Below are 23,208 nucleotides of genomic sequence, written 5' to 3'. Positions count from 1 at the left end.
TACTGGTATAACTTATTCTGGTTAGGGTAGGTGAATAAGGGTATGTCTACGCTACAAAATTAGGTCGAATTTATAGAAGTCAGTTTTTAGGAAGCAATTTTATACAGTCGATTGTGTGTATCCCCACTAAGCGCATTAAGTCGGCGGAGTGCATCCACAGTTCCATGGCTAGCGTCAACTTTCAGAGCATTGCACTGTGGGTAGCTATCCTACAGTTCCCGCAGTCTCGGCTGCCCATTGGAATTCTGGGTTGAGCTCCCTGATGGGGCAAAAACATTGTTGCGGGTGGTTTTGGGTACATGTCGTCAGTCGCCCCTCCCTCCGTGAAAGCAATGGCAGACAATCATTTCGCGCCTTTTTTCTGTGCAGACGCCGTACTGCTGTCAGCAGACAGTGCAGTAGGACTGCTAACTGTCGTCATCATCCACCGCTTCCGCTGCAACTCTGCTCTCCTGGTGCCATGAATCCACCTTGCAGGTCCTCTCGTCGTTCTGTATAAATATATGTTCTCGTGGCATCCGTCATCATCCACCGCTTCCGCTGCAACTCTGCTCTCCTACTTTCCTGCAGACGACATACCACGGAAAGCATGGAGCCCGCTCAGCTCACCGCTGCTGTTGTGAGCATTGTAAACACCTTGCACGTTATCCTGCAGTATGTGCAGAACCTGCAAAAGCAGGTGAGGAGGCGACGACAGCGTGATCACAATAGTGACGAGGACATGGACACAGACTTCTCTCAAAGCACGGGCCCTGGCAATTTGGACATCATGGTGGTAATGGGGCAGGTTCCTGCAGTGGAACGCTGTTTCTAGGCCCAGGAAATGAGCACAGACTGGTGGGACCGCATAGTGTTGCAGGTCTGGGATGATTCCCAGTGGCTGCGAAACTTTTGCATGCATAAGGGCACTTTCATGGAACTTTGTGATTTGCTTTCCTCTGCCCTGAAGCACAAGAATACCAAGATGAGAGCAGCCCTCACAGCTGAGAAGCGAGTGATGATAGCCCTGTGGAAGTTTGCAATACCAGACAGCTACCGGTCAGTCGGGAATCAGTTTGGAGTGGGTAAATCTACTGTGGGGGCTGCTATGATCCAAGTAGCCAACGCAATCACTGAGCTGCTGCTATTAAGGGTAGTGAGTCTGGAAAATGTGCAGGTCCTATTGGATGGCTTTGCTGCAATGGGGTTCCCTAACTGTGGTGGGGCAATAGATGGAACGGATATCCCTATCTTGGGACCGGAGCACCTTGGCAGCCAGTATGTAAACCGCAAGGGGTACTTTTCAATGGTGCTGCAAAGCACTGGTGGATCACAAGAGACGTTTCACTGACATCAACGTGGGATGGCCGGGAAAGGTGCATGACGCTCACATCTTTAGGAACTCTGGTCTGTTTGAACAGCTGCAGGAAGGAACTTAATTCCCAGACCAGAAAATTACTGTTGGGGATGTTGAAATGCCTACAATTATCCTTGGGGACCCAGCCTACCCCTTAATGCCATGGCTCATGAAGCCATACACTGGCACCCTGGACAATAGTAAGGAGCAGTTCAACTGTAGACTGAGTAAGTGCAGAATGGTGGTAGAATGTGCATTTGGACGTTTAAAAGCTTGCTGGCGCAGTTTACTGACTCAGTTAAACCTCAGCGCAACCAATATTCCCATTGTTATTGCTGCTTGCTGTGTGCTCCACAATATCTGAGAGAGTAAGGGGGAGACGTTTATGGTGGGGTGATAAGTTGAGGCAAATCGCCTGGCGGCCGATTACGCACAGCCAGACACCAGGGCGATTAGAAGAGCACAGCTGGGCGCCCTGCGCATCAGAGAAGCTTTGAAAACCCGTTTCATGACTGGCCAGGCTACGGTGTGACAGTTCTGTTTGTTTCTCCTTGATTAAACCCCCCACCCCTTGGTTGACTCTACTTCCCTGTAAGCCAACCAACCTCCCCCCTTTGATCACCGCTTTCAGAGGCAATAAAGTCATTACCGTTTCAAAATCATGCATTCTTTCTTTATTAATTCATCACACACATAGGGGGGAAATCTCACAAGGTAGCCCAGGAGGGGTGGGTGAGGAGGGAAGCACCGGGTGGGGTGGTGGATGAGGGGAGGAGGGAAGGAGAAGACCACGCTACAGTTCAAAACTTATTGAATGCTAGCCTTCTGTTGCTTGGGCAGTTCTCTGGGGTGGAGTGGCTGGGTGCCCGTAGCCTCCCCCCACGCATTCTTGGGCGTCTGGGTGAAGAGGCTATGGAACTTGGGGAGGGTGGCAGGAGGTTATACAGGGGCTGCAGTGGCAGTCTGTGCTCCTGCTGCCTTTTCTGCAGCTCCACCAGATGCCTGAGCATGTCAGTTTGCTCCCCCATTAGGCTTAGCATTGCATTCCATCCCCTGTCAGCGTGCTCCTCCCTCCTCTCATTGCATTCATTTAACGCTTTTCTGGACTCTGCCATTGTTTGCCTCCATGCATTCTGCTGAGCTCTTTCAGTGCGGGAGGACTGCATGAGCTCTGAGAACATGTCATCGCGAGTGCGGTTTTTTTCACCTTCTAATCTGCGCTTCCCCCCCACAAGTGTGTGGCTAGTATCAGGGAAGATCCCTCTCAGCAAAACGCGAACAGCTCAGCATGAACGGGGCTCGTGGCAAAGGCTTTTAGAGTACCTCTAGGAGAGCTTCATGGAGATGTCCCTGGAGGATTTCTGCTCCATCCCCAGACATGTTAACAGACTTTTCCAGTAGCTATACTGGCCTCAAATGCATCCCAAGTCTTCAGGGCAAATTAATCATTAAACACACTTGCTTTTAAACCCTGTATTATATTTACAAAGGTACACTCACCAGAGGTGCCTTCTCCGACTTCATGGTCTGGGAGCCCGCCTTGAGATGAATGGGAGGGGATTGGCTTCAGGGTGATGAAGAGTTCCTGGCTCCCAGGGAGAAGGGATTCTCCGCTTGCCTGCTGTGCGCTATCCTCAACCACCTCCTTCTCGTCATCTTCCTCATCCACAAAATCCTCATCCCTTTTGCTTGAGACTCCCCCCTTGCAGGTGTCTATGGACAGTGGTGGGGAAGTGGTAGGGGCTCCCCCTAGAATTGCATGCAGCTCATGATAGAAGCAGCATCTATGGGGCTCTGACCCGGAGCGACCGTTTGCATCCCTTGTTTTTTGATAGGCTTGCCTAGCTCCTTAACTTTCACATGGCACTGCTGTGTGTCCCTGTTGTAGCCTCTGTCCATCATGCCCTTGGAGATTTTGGCAAATATATTGGCATTTCATCTTTTGGAACAGAGTTCTGCCTGCACGGATTCTTCTCCCCTGTGACAGGGTCAGGCCAGATGGCTACAGGAGAGTGACAGAAGGCAGATATATTAGCCCCAGGTTAAGTAGGTCCCTTTTCCCTGGGTAAGGTAACGGGGAAGGTTCCAGAACAATCAGGAACCTTCTCGAAACAATTAAGGCAGACAGGCTGATTAGAACACCTGCAGCCAATCAAGAAGCTGCTAGAATCAATTAAAGCAGGCTAATCAGGGCACCTGGGTTTAAAAAGGAGCTCACTTCAGTTTGTGGTGCGTGCAAGGAGCTGGGAGCAAGAGGTGCAAGAAGCTGAGAGTGAGAAGGCGTACTACTGGAAGACTGAGAAGTACAAGCATTATCAGACATCAGGAGGAAGGTCCTGTTGTGAGAATAAAGAAGGTGTTGGGAGAAGGCCATGGGGAAGTAGCCCAGGGAGTTGTAGCTGTCACGCAGCTGTTACAGGAGCCGCTGTAGACAGCTGCAATCCACAGAGCCGTGGGCTGGAACCCGGAGTAGAGGGTGGACCCAGGTTCCCCCCATCCCTCCATCCCCCCCAACTCCCTACTTGATACCGGAGGAGTTGAACTGGTCTGTGGGTTCCACCAGAGGGGAAGGTCTCTGGCCTGATCCCCGACCCACTAGGTGGATCAGCAGAGACTGTGGGGATTGTTCTTCCTTTCCCCATGCTGGCCAGTGATGAGGCTAACTGAGTGAACGGCAGATTTGAGTCACGAAAGTGGCCAAACTGAGGGCTGCCGTGAACCTCTGAGGCGAGAAAATCCGCCAATTAGCACAGGACCCACCAAGGCAGAGAAGGAACTTTGTCACAACTGTTGTCAGCAGTGGGATTTGGTGTGCACAGCGTGGCGGAAGAAGGAGGGTGGTGGTATTTAAAAAAAAAAAAAAAAAAAAAAAAGAGAGGGTTTTTTTGTTCTGTTGTTTTTTTTTCACCACAATGGAAGAGGTAGTGCGGCCACTGATACAAGCCACGGCTGCCCAGTAGGAGGCTACCTGTGTCCAGGCAGCCACCCAACAGGAGGTAGTGCGGCTGCAGCAGGAGGCCAATCGCCTGCTGATGGACCAGGCTGCTCAAGACCATGCTATGTTGTGGGAACTGGTAAATCAAGTGAAGGCCCTTACAGAGATGAACCACGGCCATGATGGGACGCGGATCATACAGGGCAGCAATGCAGAAAATGATGGGGGAGAATGACACAGAGGCATATCTCCTGGCCTTTGAGAGGATAGCCCTATGGGAGGCCTGGCCTTGAGATCATGGGGCATCCTCGCCCCATTCCTGTGTGGGGAGGCCCAGAAGGCCTACTATGATCTGCCTGAAGAAGCTGCAGTAGACTACCCCCAGCTGAAAGCAGAGATCCTGGCCAGATCTGGGGTAACGACCGCAGTGCGGGCCCAGTGGTATCATGAGTGGAGGTACCAGGAAAACAAAACACCGCGGTCCCAATTGTTTGACCTCATCCATCTCACACGAAAGTGGTTGCAAACTGAGTCCCGGAGTCCGGAGGAGATACTAGAGGTTTTTGTCATCGACCGGTACATGAGAGGACTACCGCCAGACCTTCACGCTTGGGTAAGCCAGAACGAATCCTCCACCTACAATGAGGTTGTCGCACGAGTAGAGAGGTGAAGGACGGTGAGGGAGCTGACCCGATCAGTTAAGGAAGAAGCACCCAGGGTTAAACTAGCAGCACCAAGCCCCAGAGGTCGGGTGACTGGGCCACCAGGAGAGCCCAGGTGGAAAAAGAGGGACTGAAGGTCCACCAGAAGCCACAAAGAGTCGGACCACTGAGGGGGTAGAGGATCGTGATGTTAGACTGCCCAAACCAAGAGACCGGGGAACGCCTGCGGCTCCATACAGATGTTACACCTGCAGGGAGTGGGGACACATAGCTGCACAGTATCCCAACGCTGAGGAGCCTATGCAGTGTAACCTGGGGAACTGGGCAGAGCCATGCTCAGTAATCCACCTTGTAGGGGTCTCATTAACCCCACATATGTACACCAGACCAGTGAAGCTAAATGGGGTAGAGACCATGGCACTGGTTGATTTGGGAAGTGCTATCACGCTTGTCTCGGGGAAGCTCGTGAAGCGTAGTCAGCTGCTGTTGGCTAAGCGTACGGGGATAACGTGCCCATGGGACAGTTGGTTATTACCCCACCATCCCAGTAAAAATCAAGATTCAGGGGAACACTACTGAGGTAGCAGCAGGTGTAGTCCCTAAACTCCCATACCCAGTGCTCATAGGGAGGAACTTCCCAGGGTTTGGAGACTTACTCCTGGTAGGGGAATTGGAGAAAGGGGGAAACCCTGAAGTCAGTGAGGCATCCACAGTAGACTGTCAACCCCCAATCTTCTCTGAAATATCCCCAGATTTGTTCTCCACTCCCAGACAAGGTAGAAAGTCAAAAAGGGAAAGGAGGGCAGCTAAGGTCTTGGGAACCCGAATACTGATCCAAAGCCAGAGGGTCGCTCTCGTAGGTAGGCGGACCTGAGCAGCTGAAAAGGAGGCCACCCAGGAGGGAGAAGCACCTGAGTCTGACCCACACCCTAATGCCTCTGAACCAGTAGAGGCAACAGAGTCTGGCCTCCTAGATCTCGGGCAGATTAGCCCTGGGAGAGGAAATTTTGGACGGGACCAGGCTGAAGACCCAAAGTATGACAACATTAGGAAGGAGGTGACTGAAATAGATGGGGGTCCCCATGGAAGGGAAAACCCAGGGACCAGGACCCTACTTCATAATGAAGAAGAATCTCTTATACCGGGTTGTACCAGTACAGGGGCAGAACGTACAGCAGATCCTAGTACCTCAAAAACACCAGAATGCTGTATTAGGTCTTGCCCATAGTCATCTTTTTGGGGGGCATTTGGGGCTTGAGAAGACTCTGGCATGGTTCCTGCAATGATTCTTCCGGCCCGGAGTACATGAAGAAGTGTGGAGGTACTGTGCGTCCTGCCCAGAGTGCCAGCTGTGCAGTCCCCATCCCTGCTTGAGGGCACCTTTAGTACCCCTTCCCATCACAGAGGTCCCCTTCGAGTGAATAGCCACGGACCTAGTGGGACCCCTGGAGAAGACAGCCCAGGGCCACCGATATATACTTGTCGTTCTGGATTATGCTACTCGCTACCCAGAAGCTGTCCCCCTGCGGAACACGGCCTCTAAAACAATAGCTAAAGAGTTGGTGGGGATTTTTGCCCGAGTGGGGCTACCAAAGGAGATATTAACAGACCAATTTATGTCGAAACTAATGAAGAACCTCTGTACGCTGCTCCATATCCATACCCTGAGAACTTCAGTCTATCATCCGCAGACCAATGGGTTGGTAGGTTTAACCGAACCCTCAAAGCAATGATAAGGAAAGTGGTAAGTCTGGACGGGAAGGATTGGGACATTCTACTACGCTACCTTATGTTCGCAATCCGGGAGGTACCTCAGGCCTCAACTGGGTTTTCCCCCTTTGAGTTATTATATAGACGGCACCTCCATGGCATACAAGATGTTGCAAAAGAAATCTGGGAAGAGGAACCCAATGAGGGGAGAAATATAATTGACCATGTGTTGCAGATGCAAGAACGGATAGTCCGGGTCACCCCTATTGTATGGGAACATTTGCAAAAGGCACGGGAGGCCCAGCGAACCCATTACAATCGCCAGGCAAAAGTCTGACAGTTCCAACCAGGGGATTGGGTGATGGTGTTGGTACCCATGGCAGAAAGCAAGCGTTGGGCCCAATGGCAGGGGCCCTATGAGGTGGTTGAACCAGGGGGAAGTAACCTACAAGGTGCGGCAGCCAGGACGCCGGAAACAAGAACAAATTTATCACATTAACCTCTTAAAGCCTTGGCACCAACGAGAGGCATGTGTAGTGGCCCAAGAGACCCTGATCCAGGGAAATAACATGCAGGAGCAGATCAGGATATCCACTGATCTGACACCAAACCAGAAGAAGGCGGTAACTGAGATGATCAACCAATACCAGGACGTGTTTTCAACCAAACCAGGTCGGACCACCGAATCATATCACCACATTATTACAGACCCTGAGGCAAAGGTAACTTTAAGGCCCTATCGGGTCCCAGCGGCAAAAAGGGAGTAAAAAGGATGTTGGAGCTGGGAGTCATCGAAGAGTCCCACAGTCAGTGGTCAAGCCCGATTGTGTTGGTGCCCAAATCCCCATGTTGTTTAATTAGCTGGTGGCAACAGCTGATTTCCTTTGTTTTCCTTTCTCAGCTCTTCCCTGGGGGCGGGGCGGGGAGGGCTTGAGGGTACCCCACAGGAAGGAATTCCCAAGTGCACCTTTCTGGGTTCTCAAAATGGGGTTTTTGCACTTGGGTGGTAGCAGCATCTACCCATCCAAGTTCAGAGAAAAGCTGTAACCTTGGGAGTTTAACACAAGCCTGGAGTGGACAGTATTAATTTTTTAGATCCTTGCGGGCCCCCACCTTCAGCACTCAAAGTGCCAGAGTGGGGAATTAGCCTTGACAGATATTTTAGGATAGAAATACTGGCAGATGCTTAACAATGAACTTGCCTTGGGGCTGAATTGATGTATGTAAGTTAAAATTATTAACATACTAACCTGTAGGATAAAGACACCCCAACATTATTAGGGTGAGGAAGTTAGATATGGACAAAGGGGTGGCATTTGTATGAATAGTCCTGATAACCACTAGGCCCTATAATAGGCCAGACCACCATGTAAGGGGGAGATCTGGGATATCAGACTTGTTTGGCATGCCAGGGTGTTGCCCAGTTCTTTAGTGGTTATTGATTATCACTGGTTTCCAGTTAATTACAAGTCTAAAGAACAGGGTATTGCAGGGTTCTAGTCCTAGAATCACGCACAACAGAATTCAGGTTAAGTTCAGTATCTGGTTGGGAACCCCAAAGTGCACAATGATGTCATCGCTGAAGACAAAGCCAAACTTTAAGCAATTTTATTAGCACAGTTAGTAAAGACGCTGTCATAAATATAAAGGGAAGGGTAAACACCTTTAAATCCCTCCTGGCCAGAGGAAAAACCCTCTCACCTGCAAAGGGTTAAGAAGCTAAGATAAACTCGCTGGCACCTGACCAAAATGACCAATGAGGAGACAAGGTACTTTCAAAGCTGGAGGGGGGGGAAAAAACAAAGGCTTCTCTCTGTCTGTGTGTTGCTCTGGCTGGGACCAGAGCAGGAATGCAGGTCAGCACTCCTGTAAAGAGTTAATAAGCAATCTAATTAGATATGCGTTAGATTCTGTTTTGTTTAAATGGCTGATAAAATACGTGTGGAATGTATATCCACTCCCTCCCCATCATGCTGCCTCCCTCTCAGTCAGCCCTGCTCCATCTCCTCACCCACCAGAATATGTGAAGTCGTTGCTCACTCTTGCTCTCTCCTTCCCCCTACCCTTAAGTGAATAAGACTCCTTTGACCTGAATTGCTGCTGGCACCCTGCCGAGTGCTGGACTACTCAGACCTTTTCCCCAAGCTCCTGTTTAGTCCTATTAGAGGTGAAGGGGTTCAGCACCTTACAAGATCCATCCCTCACACATATGCTGGGGTAAAAATAAACCCAAGTGAATATGTACCTTCTTTGTCAGGCAGCATCTCTCCTCACTGATAGAGATTCAAATAATAGACAATAGGCCAACTTCAGTTTGATACTGGTGGATAGCCAGAGTAACTGCTATGGAGTTCCTCTGGTTTTACACAGGTGTAAATGAAAACAAAACTGGGTCCAAGGACTCTTTCCTATCGTGAGATAGTAATGAATAATCACTGTAGTTTTCTTTTTGTTTCTTGTAGCACAGTGTTGCTGGGGAGTCTTTATCATTTTGCTTTTGGGAAACTACTGGTTCATACCTGTCCTCTATGCACTGTGGCTCTATCTTGATTGGGAGACCCCCCAAACTGGAGGGAGAAGATCAAAGTGGGTCAGAAACTGGACTATTTGGAAGTACTTTACGGATTACTTTCCAATTCATGTGAGTAAAAAGTTTCACACTAAATTGTGAAAATGCAGCTCAAGATGGCTTTTTATCATGAACGTTTTGGGCCGTGAAATTGACCTCTCTTCTGTAACACGAGCTTAGATGAAGAAAATCTGGGGTTAGTGACAGGAAGAGTAGCTGGGGACTGGTTCTTTTAAGCTGAACCTTTCTAGCCACAAGATAGAAGCTCAAATATTGTAGAGATTACAGAACTATTAATCTGAGACAGAACTAAGCTCTTTATATTTACTTTGCTTAGGATCACCTAAGATGCTCATAACAGGGAAAAAAAGTATCAGTGATCTACTATGTGCAGCCTCCCTACTCTTAAAATCCTTCCTGTGTTTATGAACCAGTGTGATGAAAATGGTTTTAAACTCAGACTCCATTTATATTATTTGCAGCTCATAAAAACGTCAGATTTGGATCCAAGCCATAACTATCTGTTCGGATATCACCCTCATGGTATTCTTGCTGCTGGAGCCTTTGGAAACTTTTGCACAGAATATACAGGTTTTAAAGAATTATTCCCTGGTTTTACTCCATATCTTCACATCTTGCCCGTCTGGTTCGGATGCCCTTTCTTCAGAGATTACGTTTTGAGTACTGGTAGGTGGAGCCAAGATTTCTTAGCCACTGCTTCAGATACGGCATTTGTTTAAAATGAGTTGTATAAAGTGATCTCAGATATAGGGTCTTATCCTGTATCTACTGAAGTCTATGAAAAGTTCTGCCATTTAACTTCAATAGAACCAGGACTGGCCCTGTAGAAAATCTGTTTACAGTGAACGATTGTTTCAAAAGCAATTCAGTATGCTTTGTTGTACTTTTAATGAACTCTGATATAGTGAATCATCATTGAAAGCGACTTGTAATGAAATTCTTGAATGATTTTAATACATAATAATGTGGGAATTGTAATTGCAGTTACGCAGCCCAATTCTGTACCACTGAAGTCAATGAGAGCTTTGCCAAGGGAGCAGAATCAGGCCCATAGCAAATCTGTCATGCAGTGAGATTGTTTGGTGAACGGGTGACTATACTATATGAGGAATCTAAGCTAGAAGACTTTTTGATTGAGCAATGATCTTTAATTTTTTAAAACATAATTATAGTGAAAGCTGATAAGTCATTACAGGTTGTGTATGCACTGGTCATGATGGATAATAGTAATTATTTTCAAGTGTTTTTGATTTTTATTTAGTATTTTTGCATTGGCTGTAAATAAAAAGACAAACTTAGATGCAAAATGTCATTCAAAATATAATGGTAGTAGATGCTGGTATTCCAAAATAAAATCATAATATATGAATACCATAATATTTCACATTATGTAGGAGCAGGACACTCACAACAAAAGAATTAACCAGTTGCCTACAGCTGCACATTCAGATCTGTTGCAAGTGGTTGCAAGTCCATTTACTTTAATGAGTTGCACTGGCTTACACAAGGTTCAGTTGACTTATCCCGACCCTTACTAAACTGAGTCATCTTTGCTCATGCAAAGTAATCCCCATTGTGGTCAATATAACTGCATGCGTAAGTAAGTGTAGCAGGATTGGGCACCTCCCACATATATTGATAAGTAAGGCCTGTAGGTCTATCTCACCTGCACAGGAAGAACTCACTACCACACCTAGAGTCTTTTTCCAGACACAGTTTTATTCTCCAAACGTACAATTTAGGCAGACATCAAACACAAGAGCTGTTCCTCAGCCCACCCTGGGCTATAGATTCCAAGGGCTTTTCTCCTTTGCCTCTCTCTCCTTTCTGTTTCAGGGCCTACTGTAGCAGCCTGTCTCCCTCCTCCAGGCCATCTACCTGGGAGATACTCTTCCTCAGGGTCTACTAGAGGAGCCAGCAGAGGTGAAAGTAAGCCGGTACGCCCCGGTGCGCTGTACTGGGGTGGATCGGCTTCCCCAGGCGCAATTTAAAGGGCCTGCAGCTTCCAGCAGCGGCTGGAGACCCCGGCCCTTTAAATTGCTGCCAGAGCCCTGGGGTAGCAGCGGCGGGGCTGGGGCAGCGATTTAAAGGGCCCAGGGCAGTAGCGGCAGCCGAGCCCTGGGCCCTTTAAATCGTCCCCGGAGCCCCACCGCCGCTTCCCCAGGGTTCCAGCAGGCTCTGGGGACGATTTAAAGGGCCCAGGGTTCTGGCCGCCGCTACCACCCCGGGCCCTTTAAACTGCTGCCAGAGCCCCCGGCTGCCACTGTTACCCAGGTGGGGGGAAGGGAGGGTAGGGGGAAGGAGGCACTTACCGGTACAGGGTGGGCCGGAGCTGGCTCTGACCCCCCCGCCCCGCCCCTTCCACCCAAGGCTCCACCCCTTTGGGGGGCCAGAGGTGACCCCAGCCCAGCCCAGTACCGGTAGGTCCCTAGACTTACTTTCACCCCTGGGAGCCAGATAGCCTTCTGCAGCTTCCCCTAGTATCTGAGCTCTCAATGCAATCAATGGAGCTCTGCCTGGTCACAGAGGTTCATCTACAAGGATCAGATTGCAGGATGGGAGCGTAAAGCTTTTATTTATGGTGGGATCAATTTTTGAGTTGAAGGAGAAACTAGCTATGTTAGGTACTTGTATGGCCTCCCTATTATTACAATATCTGAGTACCTCACAGCCTTTGATGTATTTATCAGAGCTGTATTTATTAAGGAAAGATAACCTGCCTCACTCAGATTTTGCTATTTCTAAATTTGGGTTTGTTCCAATTCAGAATGGAAACCAAAAATTTCAAAACTTTCCTCAATAAGGGATGGAGCCCCAGCTCCAGGGCAGGCTGACCCAGAGCACTGGACTCTGGAAATGTGGGTTCTCCTGCAGCCTGCCACATTGACTACTGAGGAGGTGGGTTGGCAGAATGCAGACAGATTTCTGTCAGAACTCTGCCTGGTTTCCAGAGGAACTTCATCAAAATCAAACCGTCTCCGCAAAATGTTTTGATCTCGATGAATTGGCAAATTCTGACAAAAAATACCTTTTCATCAGAATTTTTCCAGTCAGCTCTAGTATTCCTCCTCAAAATCCTTCTGTGAGGTAGGGCAGTGTTGTTATCCCCATTTTACAGATGGGGAACTGAGGCATGAGAGGGCTAAAGTGACTTACCCGAGGAAGTCTCTGATGGAGCAAGTACTTGAGCCCAAGTGCTAGGCTAGGTGTTAACTACTGGACCATCCTTCCTCTCTGACAATTACTGAGCTTTCTCTATTATTTTCCCATGCCTACCCATGAGCTGTTTTACTCCTGTCCTAAGTACTGGTTACATGGGAAGAATAGGGCAGGTGGAGTTAAGTACAGTATTGTTTATTAAACAATGATACTATGTTCTGTGGTGTTGAAGAACAAGCTTGGAGATAGTTCCTGTCCCAAGAACATTCTAGTCCTACTCAGTACAAACATCATTCCAGTGAAGGACTTGATTACTTACCGGGGTCTGAAGGACTTCACTTACACTTTTGTTTTACGTGTAGTTACACCATAAACCCCAAGCTCTTTGGGGGAAGGAACTATCCTTTTTGTTGTTGTTCCATGTCTGCCCAGCACTTAGCACAATGGGGTCTTGGTCCATGACTAGAGCTCCTAGGTGTTACCACAATACAAATAGTAAATAATAGTAAAAGCGGGAGGAATGGAAGGAAGCATGAGCCTGCTTCTCCTCTCGCTACGGTGTAAATCATGAGTTATTTTATTTAAGTTCATGAAGTTATAGCAAGAAGGCAAAATGGCATAGTGGGAAGAGTGCTGTGTAGCCAGGAGACTTAGGTTCTATTCCTGGCTCTGACATTAACTCAGTGTGTGTGTCTTAAGGCTGGTGGTTCAACCTTGCTGTACTTCCGTTCACCCATTGCTAAAATCAGAATATCTGTAGGCTTTTTTGCTGAGATCTGCAGATGAAATGAACTAATTATTGTATGAGAGAAGAGAAACGGCTAATATGTAGTACAACATAATCTGAATGTACTTCCAATTATAATCATATGACATTGTAAAGGAATCACCTTCCACCAAGATATAATTTTTCAGTGGATTTTTGTTAAACTTGCACAGGTCAGGAATTGGTGGTAATGGAAACTGAGCATATCTGACCTGACAGAATGTTATTCATAATCTAAATATAGCTCAGTACAGAAGTGTTTCCACACGGCTTTGCCACTCTGACCCATAGGAACAATCCTTTTACTTTCTCGATGAGAAGTAATTTTGACATGCCCCAAAATTGTCAGTGTTGTAGAATAGTCTGAGTGATTTTTATAGACACACAGGTCTTAGAGCCACAGGGGACCATTATGACCATCTCATCTGATCCCCTGTATAATACAGGCCATAGAATTTCCCCCATTTCAAACAATGTAATAACTGCTGTGTACTCTGTGAGGACACAGCTGGAATATGGAAAAATCTGTACATTGAGCTCTCCTATCAGCATTTGAAGCACATTTAGTCAGTTAACTTATTCCTGGTCATATTTACAAGTCTCCCTGGAACATTAGTTAAACTTAATTCAGTGTCTGTTAGCAAGATATTTCTCTTAGTATGTAGCAACACAATTGCATTACTTTTCTCACATTATAACTTCCCTAATAGCAGAAAAGATGGGAAACAGCAGCTCAAGTTGGGGCCATTTGTTTATTTGAATCCAAAAGAAAAGGCATTCAGTGCCAGTTTAAAGAAGCACAGGCTGGATTTGATCCCTAGACTGTTCTTTAAAAAATATTACTCTAAGATAGTGTGGTTGCACAAAGCGCTAGTAAATATGCTGTGGGAAAGAATCCTGCGGGAGATTAGGTTAGGTTAGGCAAAGGTATGTTTTCCTTTCTAATTTCTGTAATGCTCAGTCTTCAAAGGGCCAGATTCAGTCCAAGTCTGTCATGGCTTCAGCTGATGTGAAGGTCCCATGCAGCAGAAAGTCAGCCATGGAAGAGGGGTTGGTTGTGTCAGCAGAGAAGAAGGGAAGGCCTCCTTTTGCCCGAGATGGGTTATATAGAGAATTAGTGAAGCCCACATAATGGGAAGTGCAGCCCAAGTAATGGGATGGGCAGCACAGGCTTGAGAGGTGGCATGGCCAGGGTGCCTCAAGGAAAAGCTAATGAAGTAGTTTAAGTGAGCTGATTCTGCTCCTTATTACACTGTCATTCCATTGACTTCAGTTCTGGCACTATGGGTCCTAGTTTAGATTGCAACATCCTATATCCACCCTGCTCAAACTCCCAAATTCTCTTTTATTGTTTATATGCGCCTGCTTTTCAATTAACCCCTCCATCTGCCATGGCGTTAGCTTCAGCTTGTTGACTCTCTCCACATGATTCTGTAGTCTCGCATTTCTGAGAAGGAAATGCATTATTAGAATCATTGAGATGAGAAATGCCTGATTATTAAGAATTTGTATTTACATTGTGTGGACCCCTCCTCTCTGAAGATCTCACAATGTTCCAGCGTGGCAGGAAAACAGAATTTAGCATGAAGGGGAAAGAGGCTCAGAAAACTTTGTCAAATACAAATTTGTTACAGAACCAGGATCAAATCCCATGTCTCTTGACTCCATCCTGGGCCTTAGCCATTCAAAATATTTTAAAACTATGTCTAGCTTCTCTTGGTGTTATACAAATGGTTTACTGATCCCCTGTTACAAACGTTTGATCCTTAAGGACTGGTGTCAGCCTCCAAGAAGAGTTTGTCCCATGTGCTGAACAATGACAGAGGTGGAAACATTGCAGTGATTGTGATTGGAGGAGCAGAAGAGTCTTTGGATGCCTATCCCGGAAGTTTAACCCTGAATATCCTCAAGAGGAGAGGTTTTATTAAAATGGCTTTGAAAAATGGGTGGGTGTCCCATTAGCACTGTTGGCTGTGACTGCACTTCTTGCAGTGTTAATACAGCATAGAAACTGTGAATCTGACCATGTTATTTGTGCATTGACCTGGGATGCAGATGTCTAAAATAAGAGCCAGAACTGATGTACTTTGATTAAAACAGAATAGAGAAATAATACAGGGGCAGTTGTGAAATCCCTTTTCTTATCATTTCCAGAAATAATCCAACGGTCAGTGGCGGTTTTGGGACATCCTAATGATTTGACTGACTTGTTTTAAACCACAGCAGCAAACAAACTGTGACGCTCTATGTAGTAACATTTTGTAGTTCCTCAGGTTGTGTTGCTGAGTCACTCAGCCACACTATTTACTGGCTGTCCCATAGCAGTTCTGCTGACTCTACTGTTCCTGTACTTCTGAACACTACTGATTTTAAAGAGTATTTTTTCTCTTTGACTTGATTGTGATAACCCTTAGGCCCGGATTCAGCAAAGCGCAGAATTGTGTGCTTAAGTGTGTTGATGAATCGGGATGGATTTAAGCACACACTTAAGTGCTTTGGAGAAACAGAGCCATAATCCTGGGGAAAAAAGGGCATCTTTTTCCTTTAAAGATGACCCACAAAGTGGGGGAGGTAAAAACCAAGCATACAGATGCATTTCAGGCCTCCTTCATAAGTCTGTATAGTAGTAATATTAATAACTTGTTTAAGCAGAAGAAATCATCAAAAATAGAGACCAAGGTCTATCCTCCTACTCCAGTGGTTCTCAAACTGTGGGTCAGGAACCCAAAGTGGGTCTCGACCCCATTTTAATGGGGTTGCCAGGGCTGGCTTAGACTTGCTGGGGCCCAGGGCTGAAACTGAAGCCCAAGCCTCCTCACCTGCAGCCAAAGCTGAAGCCCCAGGGCTTCGGCCCTGGGTGTCGGGACTCAGGTTATGGGACCCTGCCTGGGGCTGAAGCACATGGGCTTTGTCTTTGGTCTCCCCTGCCTGGGGTAGTGGGGCTCAGGCTTTGACACCCCCCCCTCCTCCCGAGGGTGGCAGAGTTCGGGCGGGCTCAGTCTTCAGTCCCCTCTGCCAGGGTCATGTAGTAATTTTTGTTGTCAGAAGGGGGTCACGGTGCAATAAAGTTTGAGAACGCCTGTCCTACTCCTATATGAAGCTCCCATTTAAACCAAGCGCAGCTCTGTGTGATACAGTGTGGCTTTGTGTTCTTATTCACAATGGTGAGTTGTCCAAGGTCATTCACAATGGCGAGTTGCTACTATTTAACTGACACGCAGAACTTCAGGTAAGGAGCCAAATCCTGCTCCCCTTGTTCAACTGCTGTGGAGATCAAAGGGAGTCTTTCCATTTATTTCAGTGGGAGATGGATCAAGTCCCTTAAGCATTTCAGTAGTTCCATTCTCTCCAATGGGACTACTGGCAAGGACAGTTGATTCAAGGTCATACAAACGATGAATACAAAACAGAAAAATCATAATTACACAGCACAAGTAGAGAATAAACTAGTTTCTCCTGAGTTTCACAACCAAAACTCCATGTTACTTATTTCAGTGTATCAACCCTCTGTAGGAAGTCTTTCAGATGAAAACAAAAGCTAGTACATTCACAGGCACGTAGAGAAATGCCTTTGCACCACAAGGTTTTCCTGTTCATCATCTTTAGTGGTCTAACAAAAACTTGGCAGCCTATAAATCCACTCTGCTTACAGAGTCTTCAGATGTTTCTTTCAGTGGCAGCTGTATGATGCAGTACTGTCATTGCTGAGAAAGCCGCCTCAAAATTTTAGGCCAGGCAGACACCATTCGAGGGGCAAGGGGTGTGGGGTAGGGAAGGGTATTTCTTATGAATCCCAGAGTCTAAGAAGCCACATAAATAGTTATCTTAGTTCCACGCAAACAACTCATGACTATCCATTGTACATACCAGACAGCTGCATCCTTGATTCAGGAGGATTCATTTTCATTACTCTTATTAGCATACCCAACTGATGCATTCCAAGTTCTAAAATCTTCACCTTGAGTAATCTTGCTGCAAGACTGCCATTTTAACAGCCCAGCCAGGGCTATAAGTCTATTACTTCAAGAAGAATCTGAGGTTGGTTTATAGCAAGTCTCCCTCCAAGACAATAATGACCAAAGAACTGACATGATTTCAACTCTTTCTTGTTAAGGTGTAGTGTTTAGTTACTGAGGAAATACCTTGCTAGATACATAGCTACTATGTAACAGCAGAATTTAGCTCGTGTATAAACAAGCCTAATTTCTGTGAATTTTGCATTCACTGATATTAAGTGCTGAAAGATGTGGACATGTGCCATTCACCATAGAGAGATTGTCAAACGTGGTGTAAGATGAAAATGCTTACGAAACATATTGATTGCCTCGGATTTTAGTGCAAAAAAACTGAGAGCTGTTAAGCTTCTGGAGAGATCACTTAAGATTACTCTTTATTTTAATTTTATACAATAGTATTGTATTGGTTCCACACGCTTTCTAACAGCCACATACGTTTACCAGACTGACAGCTCAGCTGTAGTAGCCAGGGCTTTCAATAAAGGTTTCCCCTTTCACCCTGACAACAGCAGAACCATTGCAGTTCCGATGCTTAGGATGGGGTGGAATTTGGAGAGTTTTTGCAGGTGCTATATAACCCCTTTCAAGCCACAGATTCCCGCTGAGGAGAAGACCAAGAATTCCTTATGATGTGGAGAGGCTGAGTTCAAAACTGAAACAGACTACTAGAGCAACTCCTGCAAACAGGATTCAGCCTCTAATGTTAAAAGATCAACACTGGGATTTTCACAGGCACTACATAGAGTTAGACACCCAACCCCCATTGAATGTCACCTATAAGGATAGAGAAGGTGCTATGAAACTACAGCAAACTCGGTGAAACTGTGATGGCCCAAATCCAACAGCTGTTTGTCACGAATAAGATTTTAGCAGTTGCCATAAAATCAGAAAAAAGGGATTCCTCTGTCTTTAATGGAAACCTTCACTTAGGTTTGCTGCGGTTTGAACGCTGTGCAGGAGGCGGTAGGTGGCTATGTTTTTTGTTTTTACTAAATATTGCGCCCCCTTCCAGCTGCACAAAGAAGCATTTCAGCTGCATTTCAGTGAAGAGTTGAATGCATAATGCAAATACTGATGAATTTTATAAGCATTGAGGAAATTACCTGCATTTATTAATCTGACTCATCATGCTGTAGATGTGAGTTGCAAGTCATGCTTCATTGAGCGCCCTGTGATTATTAATTCTGTTTACTTTACAGGGCTCACTTGGTTCCAATATTTTCTTTTGGTGAAAATGAACTGTTTAAGCAAGTTGCAAACCCCGAAGGATCGTGGCTCAGAACTTTACAGGAGAGACTGAGGAAGGCAGTGGGGTTTACTTTACCACTATTTCATGCTAGAGGAATATTTCAATACAGTTTTGGCTTGATGCCTTACAGGAAATCTATTCACACTGTTGGTAAGTTCCTTAGTGGTTTCTGTCATTCTTATGGGAATGTTTAAAATGTGTGATTTGTGGTTAAATCCAGTAACGGTGTTCCTTTACAAATCTGGTCTGCCAGAAAGAATTGGCTGCTGTGCATCTAACTCAAGCACATGAGGTTTGAAATAAATGTTTGTCTTTCCTAATGTCTTTATCCTGTTCTGTTGGCAGTGGGGAGGAGATAAAGGCAAAAGGCTTTATAAATAATTTATGCCAACTGGGCCACACTGTAATAAGTGATTACAGTAGATTGAAACAGGAGGAGAGCTTTGACTGCATCAACCATGGGGTGGGGTGTAGGGGAGCACTGTTTACACAAGCCAAAGAGGGGAAGGGGAGCATCCCTCTGCTGTTTGCACTCCCCTGCACTTTAATCCCTGCCCAAATCCTTTCCTCAGCATGCAGCCCACCTGAGACGGCTGAGTGCTCAAGAATTCCTAAGGAAGTCAGGGAGATGTTCCAATCCATTGAAGAGCAGTGGAGCATCTCCATAGCCTTGCAGTTTCATCAGAAGATATTTAGCCCCTCATCCCTCTCTCTGGGCAAGTTTGGCAGCTAGATCCACAGGTCCCCACACCACCCACAGTAAAACACAGAAGTCAGCGCACAGCACAGCTCCAGGTCAGGGAATGTGCCTCCTCCAGCTCCTGTAATCTCTGTTCTGCACCCTTCAGGTTCTTCCACATCTGCAGGATGCACGTGGCATGCAGGATTTGTAGCTCCATAGAATGGGTCTTTTTCTTTTAAAAAGAGTTTTTAATGGACAGATCATTAAATGTTTAATTGAAACATATATATATATAAGGTGCTGACAGATCAAATTTGGGGGCATTTTTTTCAAAATTGGCCCAATTCTTCTCTCATCAAAGACAGTGTTGAACTGCTATGAACTTCAATGGAGTTAGGCCAATGCTGAATGCTTTTGAAAAATCCCACCCTTTAATCAAGGTCATGCTGCAAGCTACCCAAAGCCAAAGGTTGAAAACCTAGATATTTATCAGGTAAAGCCATTTTCTAGTACAATGGAATTCCGTCTTCATTCCAACACGCTAGTCAGTCTGTATTTCCCTGTGTCCTGTTCTGTCTGCCCATATAGTCTGGGGTGGGGTGGTGGGGAAATCGATTCATTCAAAAACCTGGACTTTTTATTTCAATGAAACTGAGGTTTATGTTCTTTAAAAATAAACCTATTTAAAATTAAACTTGTAGTTATGACAACCTATGTTGAGGCCAAAACTTACTGTTATCTATTCATTTAAATTTTAAAAAAAGGAAAAGAAAAAGAAAAAAAAAAGAAAGAAAGAAAAAAAGCAGTATGTTTGCTGCCAGGTTTGAAAGAAAATCAGACCGTTGCGCTGGTGGAAATCACTGGCTAATCACCTGGAACCAGAATTTGTTGAAGTGCTAAACTAGCTTAGGACAGCAGTATCCTTTTCTGCAGATATAGAGAAAATAAACTGAAATGAAGACTATACCCTACTTGTTGAGTGCAATGACTAGTTCATTCAAAGTTAAAAAATCAATTGGGAATTGAAAAAACAGTAAACTTGTTTTTCTCTTCCAGTGTATGAATAAAAACAAGGTGTGAGATGATGAAATCTACTAGTTCTAAAATCCTGAAGGATATAGTGACCCAAAACAATCAGTTCAATTCACTAACTACAGATAATAATTCCTCTGTTTAATTAGTTTTAAATGCAAAATATGTTTAGATTAACTTTTTTCTTATGTATCCAGCTCATTTGATGATTTTTATTTATGGAATAAAACTAACTTTAAAATGATGGTTTTGTGCATTTTTAATTGAATTTGAATTTCCATCCAAATAGAGCTCAAATCACAAGTAAAAAGTTATCCATTTAGTAAATGAGAAATGAATCATTCATCATTTTCTGACAATAAAAAATTAAAAGTTAAGGATCTGAACAATTGTAAGTTAAGCTATATAAATAAATGTGTAACTTCCTGGTTAGCAAAAAGAAGCATCAAATTTAGTGCAAAGGCTCTATTTATTTGCAGGTCAGCATGTTTCAATGGTTTCCAACCATTGAAAATCAACTTTTCTTGGGAAAATAACTAAAAAGTACAAGTGCAAAACAAGATTAAGATCAATTTAAATCAAGACTTCCTGCTTGCTGATTTAATGCTCAGTGAAATTCTAGCCCCATTGAAGTCAAAGGGAGTTCTGCTGGTGACTTCAGTGGACCCAGGATTTCATCAACCATCTGTAAAACAACAAAACTAAGCATCTGGCCAATATGAAAGAGTACTTTTATCTGCAGCAAATAGATGTCAGTGTAGCTAACGTCATTGCTATTTTGTTTGTTGTTTGCAGTGGGGAAACCTATCACTGTAAAACAGAATTTGAATCCTACTCTTGAAGAGATCGAGCAGCTGCATCAAACATACCTGCGAGAACTAAGTAAATTATTTGAAGAACACAAAGATAAATATGGGATACCAGACCATGAATCGCTCATCTTTAAATAACTGCAAATTCAGGATGTCCAGATGTAAGACAGTGGCCTTGTGATGAAACAAAACAGTTCTCAATTTGCAACCACTCTTCTATAAGAAAACTCTGTGTGTGTTTGATTAAATTGATAGAATTCCTTCCCATCTTCTTAGTCATGGAGAATCCTTCTTCATTTAGCGTCTGGTCCTGCAGACCTTCTCTGTGTGAGTGGTCCCTGTGGCTTAATCAGCACTGAAAATTGTAAGTACTTTTCCCACTAGTGGCTGAGCAGCTCTGCTGGTGCGAATGCTAGTGTAGACAGAACACAGGTGTCTTCACCATCATGTGGTCCAGCCCTAGTTTCAGAAGGTGGAGCTGCACTGGTGCTAGATCACCAGTGGGAAAAGTGTTAGTGTAGACAAGGCCCTTGACTGCAGCAACTTTGTTCCTATCTTTTACTCAACGAGTGTGTAAGTTAAGGTTAGGGGATTTACTAAACTTCTATTCGGTGTGACATTGAGTTGTTCTCTGAATACCAAGAAAAACACATGCTAATCTTCAGTAGAAATGAAGCTATGTATATAGAGCTTATGGCCATGAAGAACAGAACCTGAATATGCAAAACAATGGATAGTTTGAGGTTGCTGTCCAAAATGGGTAGGGTGACCAGACACCCCATTTTTAACGGGACAATCCGGTATTTAAGCCTTCTTCCAGGTGTGCCAACTTTTTGTTAAATACGGGCCAATTGTCCCGTATTTTCTGGGATCCCAGCACAGAGCTGCAGTGGGGGGCAGCAAGTGGCTGTGCCCCCACCTTTGCTCTCCCCAACGCGTGCCCACACCAGAGTCTCCCTGCCCTCCTCCTCCAGTGGCAGCAGCAGGGCTGGGGATGGGCAGCGAGAGCATGGCCGGAGGGGAGCAGCCCGGTCTCCACCGTTCCCGCTACTGCCCTACCACCCCCGCTTCCCACCCCAGGAAGCAACGCCGCCGGCAGCTCCCACCTTGCATGGGTGAACAGCCAGGGCAGGGTGTGCTCCCCATCCTCCGTACACCTACTGTGCTCTCTGCCAGATGCTTGGGACAGCCTATGGGGATGGGGGTCCTGTTAGGGGGCTTATTCCTTCACCCACTTACTTCCCTGGTCCTTCTCGCATGAACAGAGAGCAACAATACCCGAAGTCCAAAGGTGCAAACAATTCGATGTTTATTGGGGTGAACTTCCAGCAAGCATGATTCCAGTTTCCTTCCTTAGTATCCTCCTTCCCAGCTCTGACACCACAGAGCCTTACACCTGTGTCCCTGTTCCCATTCCTGCCCTTAGCCAAACATGATTCCAACTTCCTTACTCCCATTCCCTATTCCCATTTCCCCCTTTAGCAAAACATGATTCCAATTTTCTTACCCCCATTCCCTGTTTCCATCTCCCCCTTTAGCAAAACATGATTCCAATTTTCTTACCCCCATTCCCTGTTCCCATCTCACACACCCACATGCCCATGCCCACCCCCACCCACACCCACACCCCGTCACTTCCTCATTGACTACAGATTATATAGTAAAACTTGAGTTCTGCTTAGCTATACCTTAACCAATCATTCTCCTGAAATTTAACTAACCAATCCTAACATATTGTAACATGATTATGTAACCAATTATATCCCACCACCTCAATTAGTTTACACCCAGCAAAATTAATTATACAGCAGACAGGAACAATCACAGAACCAGACAGAGATTATACAGACAAACAACAGCAAAGTGGGAACTATAATGACAAAACAATACAGAAGTGAGGATTTCACATCCCAGCTATTGATAAGTGAGTTCTTGCCAGACAGGATGCTATCAAACTAAGTTTCCTTTTACATTTTCTAGGCACTTCCCTTTCTCTGGAGGTGATAGGAATACAATCCTGTCCTGATAGTGCCTAACAGCCCAATAGCACCTTATTTCAATGTGACTAGTTTGGAATGTGAGGATGTGACCGTTCGCTTCCCAGCTTATGGCTGCCTCTGCTGCTTAGCCAAAGGCCTGAGCCTAAGCACAGGGCCACAAACTGTCACAGTAAGAGAAGGCCCTTACACTGGCAGACAGTGGTTTTGATTCTTTCTTTTATACCTCTATCACTAGCCAAGTGATAAGAATACACCTAAA

At 45.6% G+C, this 23,208-nt stretch overlaps 1 protein-coding gene across 2 annotated transcripts in view; it reads left to right on the top strand.

Annotated features, from left to right (window-relative positions):
* The window catches only part of MOGAT1 (monoacylglycerol O-acyltransferase 1), a 32,626-nt gene extending 11,410 nt beyond the window's left edge, over positions 1-21,216 (top strand). For both annotated transcript variants that reach the window (XM_084640076.1, XM_084640075.1), the window contains 5 exons: positions 9,106-9,284; positions 9,695-9,899; positions 14,930-15,104; positions 18,374-18,573; positions 20,933-21,216. In XM_084640076.1, the coding sequence (XP_084496202.1) occupies positions 9,106-9,284; positions 9,695-9,899; positions 14,930-15,104; positions 18,374-18,573; positions 20,933-21,087 (914 nt within the window). In that variant the 3' untranslated portion in view covers positions 21,088-21,216. The remainder of the gene's footprint in view (positions 1-9,105; positions 9,285-9,694; positions 9,900-14,929; positions 15,105-18,373; positions 18,574-20,932) is intronic.
* Positions 21,217-23,208: the final 1,992 nt, after the last annotated feature.

The sequence above is a fragment of the Lepidochelys olivacea genome, assembly GCF_965140295.1.
Source record: "Lepidochelys olivacea isolate rLepOli2 genome assembly, chromosome: 9".
NCBI classification, from domain to species: Eukaryota; Metazoa; Chordata; order Testudines; family Cheloniidae; genus Lepidochelys; species Lepidochelys olivacea.
The sequence above is the reverse complement of the archived record's forward strand: the minus strand, read 5'-3'. Positions and strand labels throughout refer to the sequence as shown.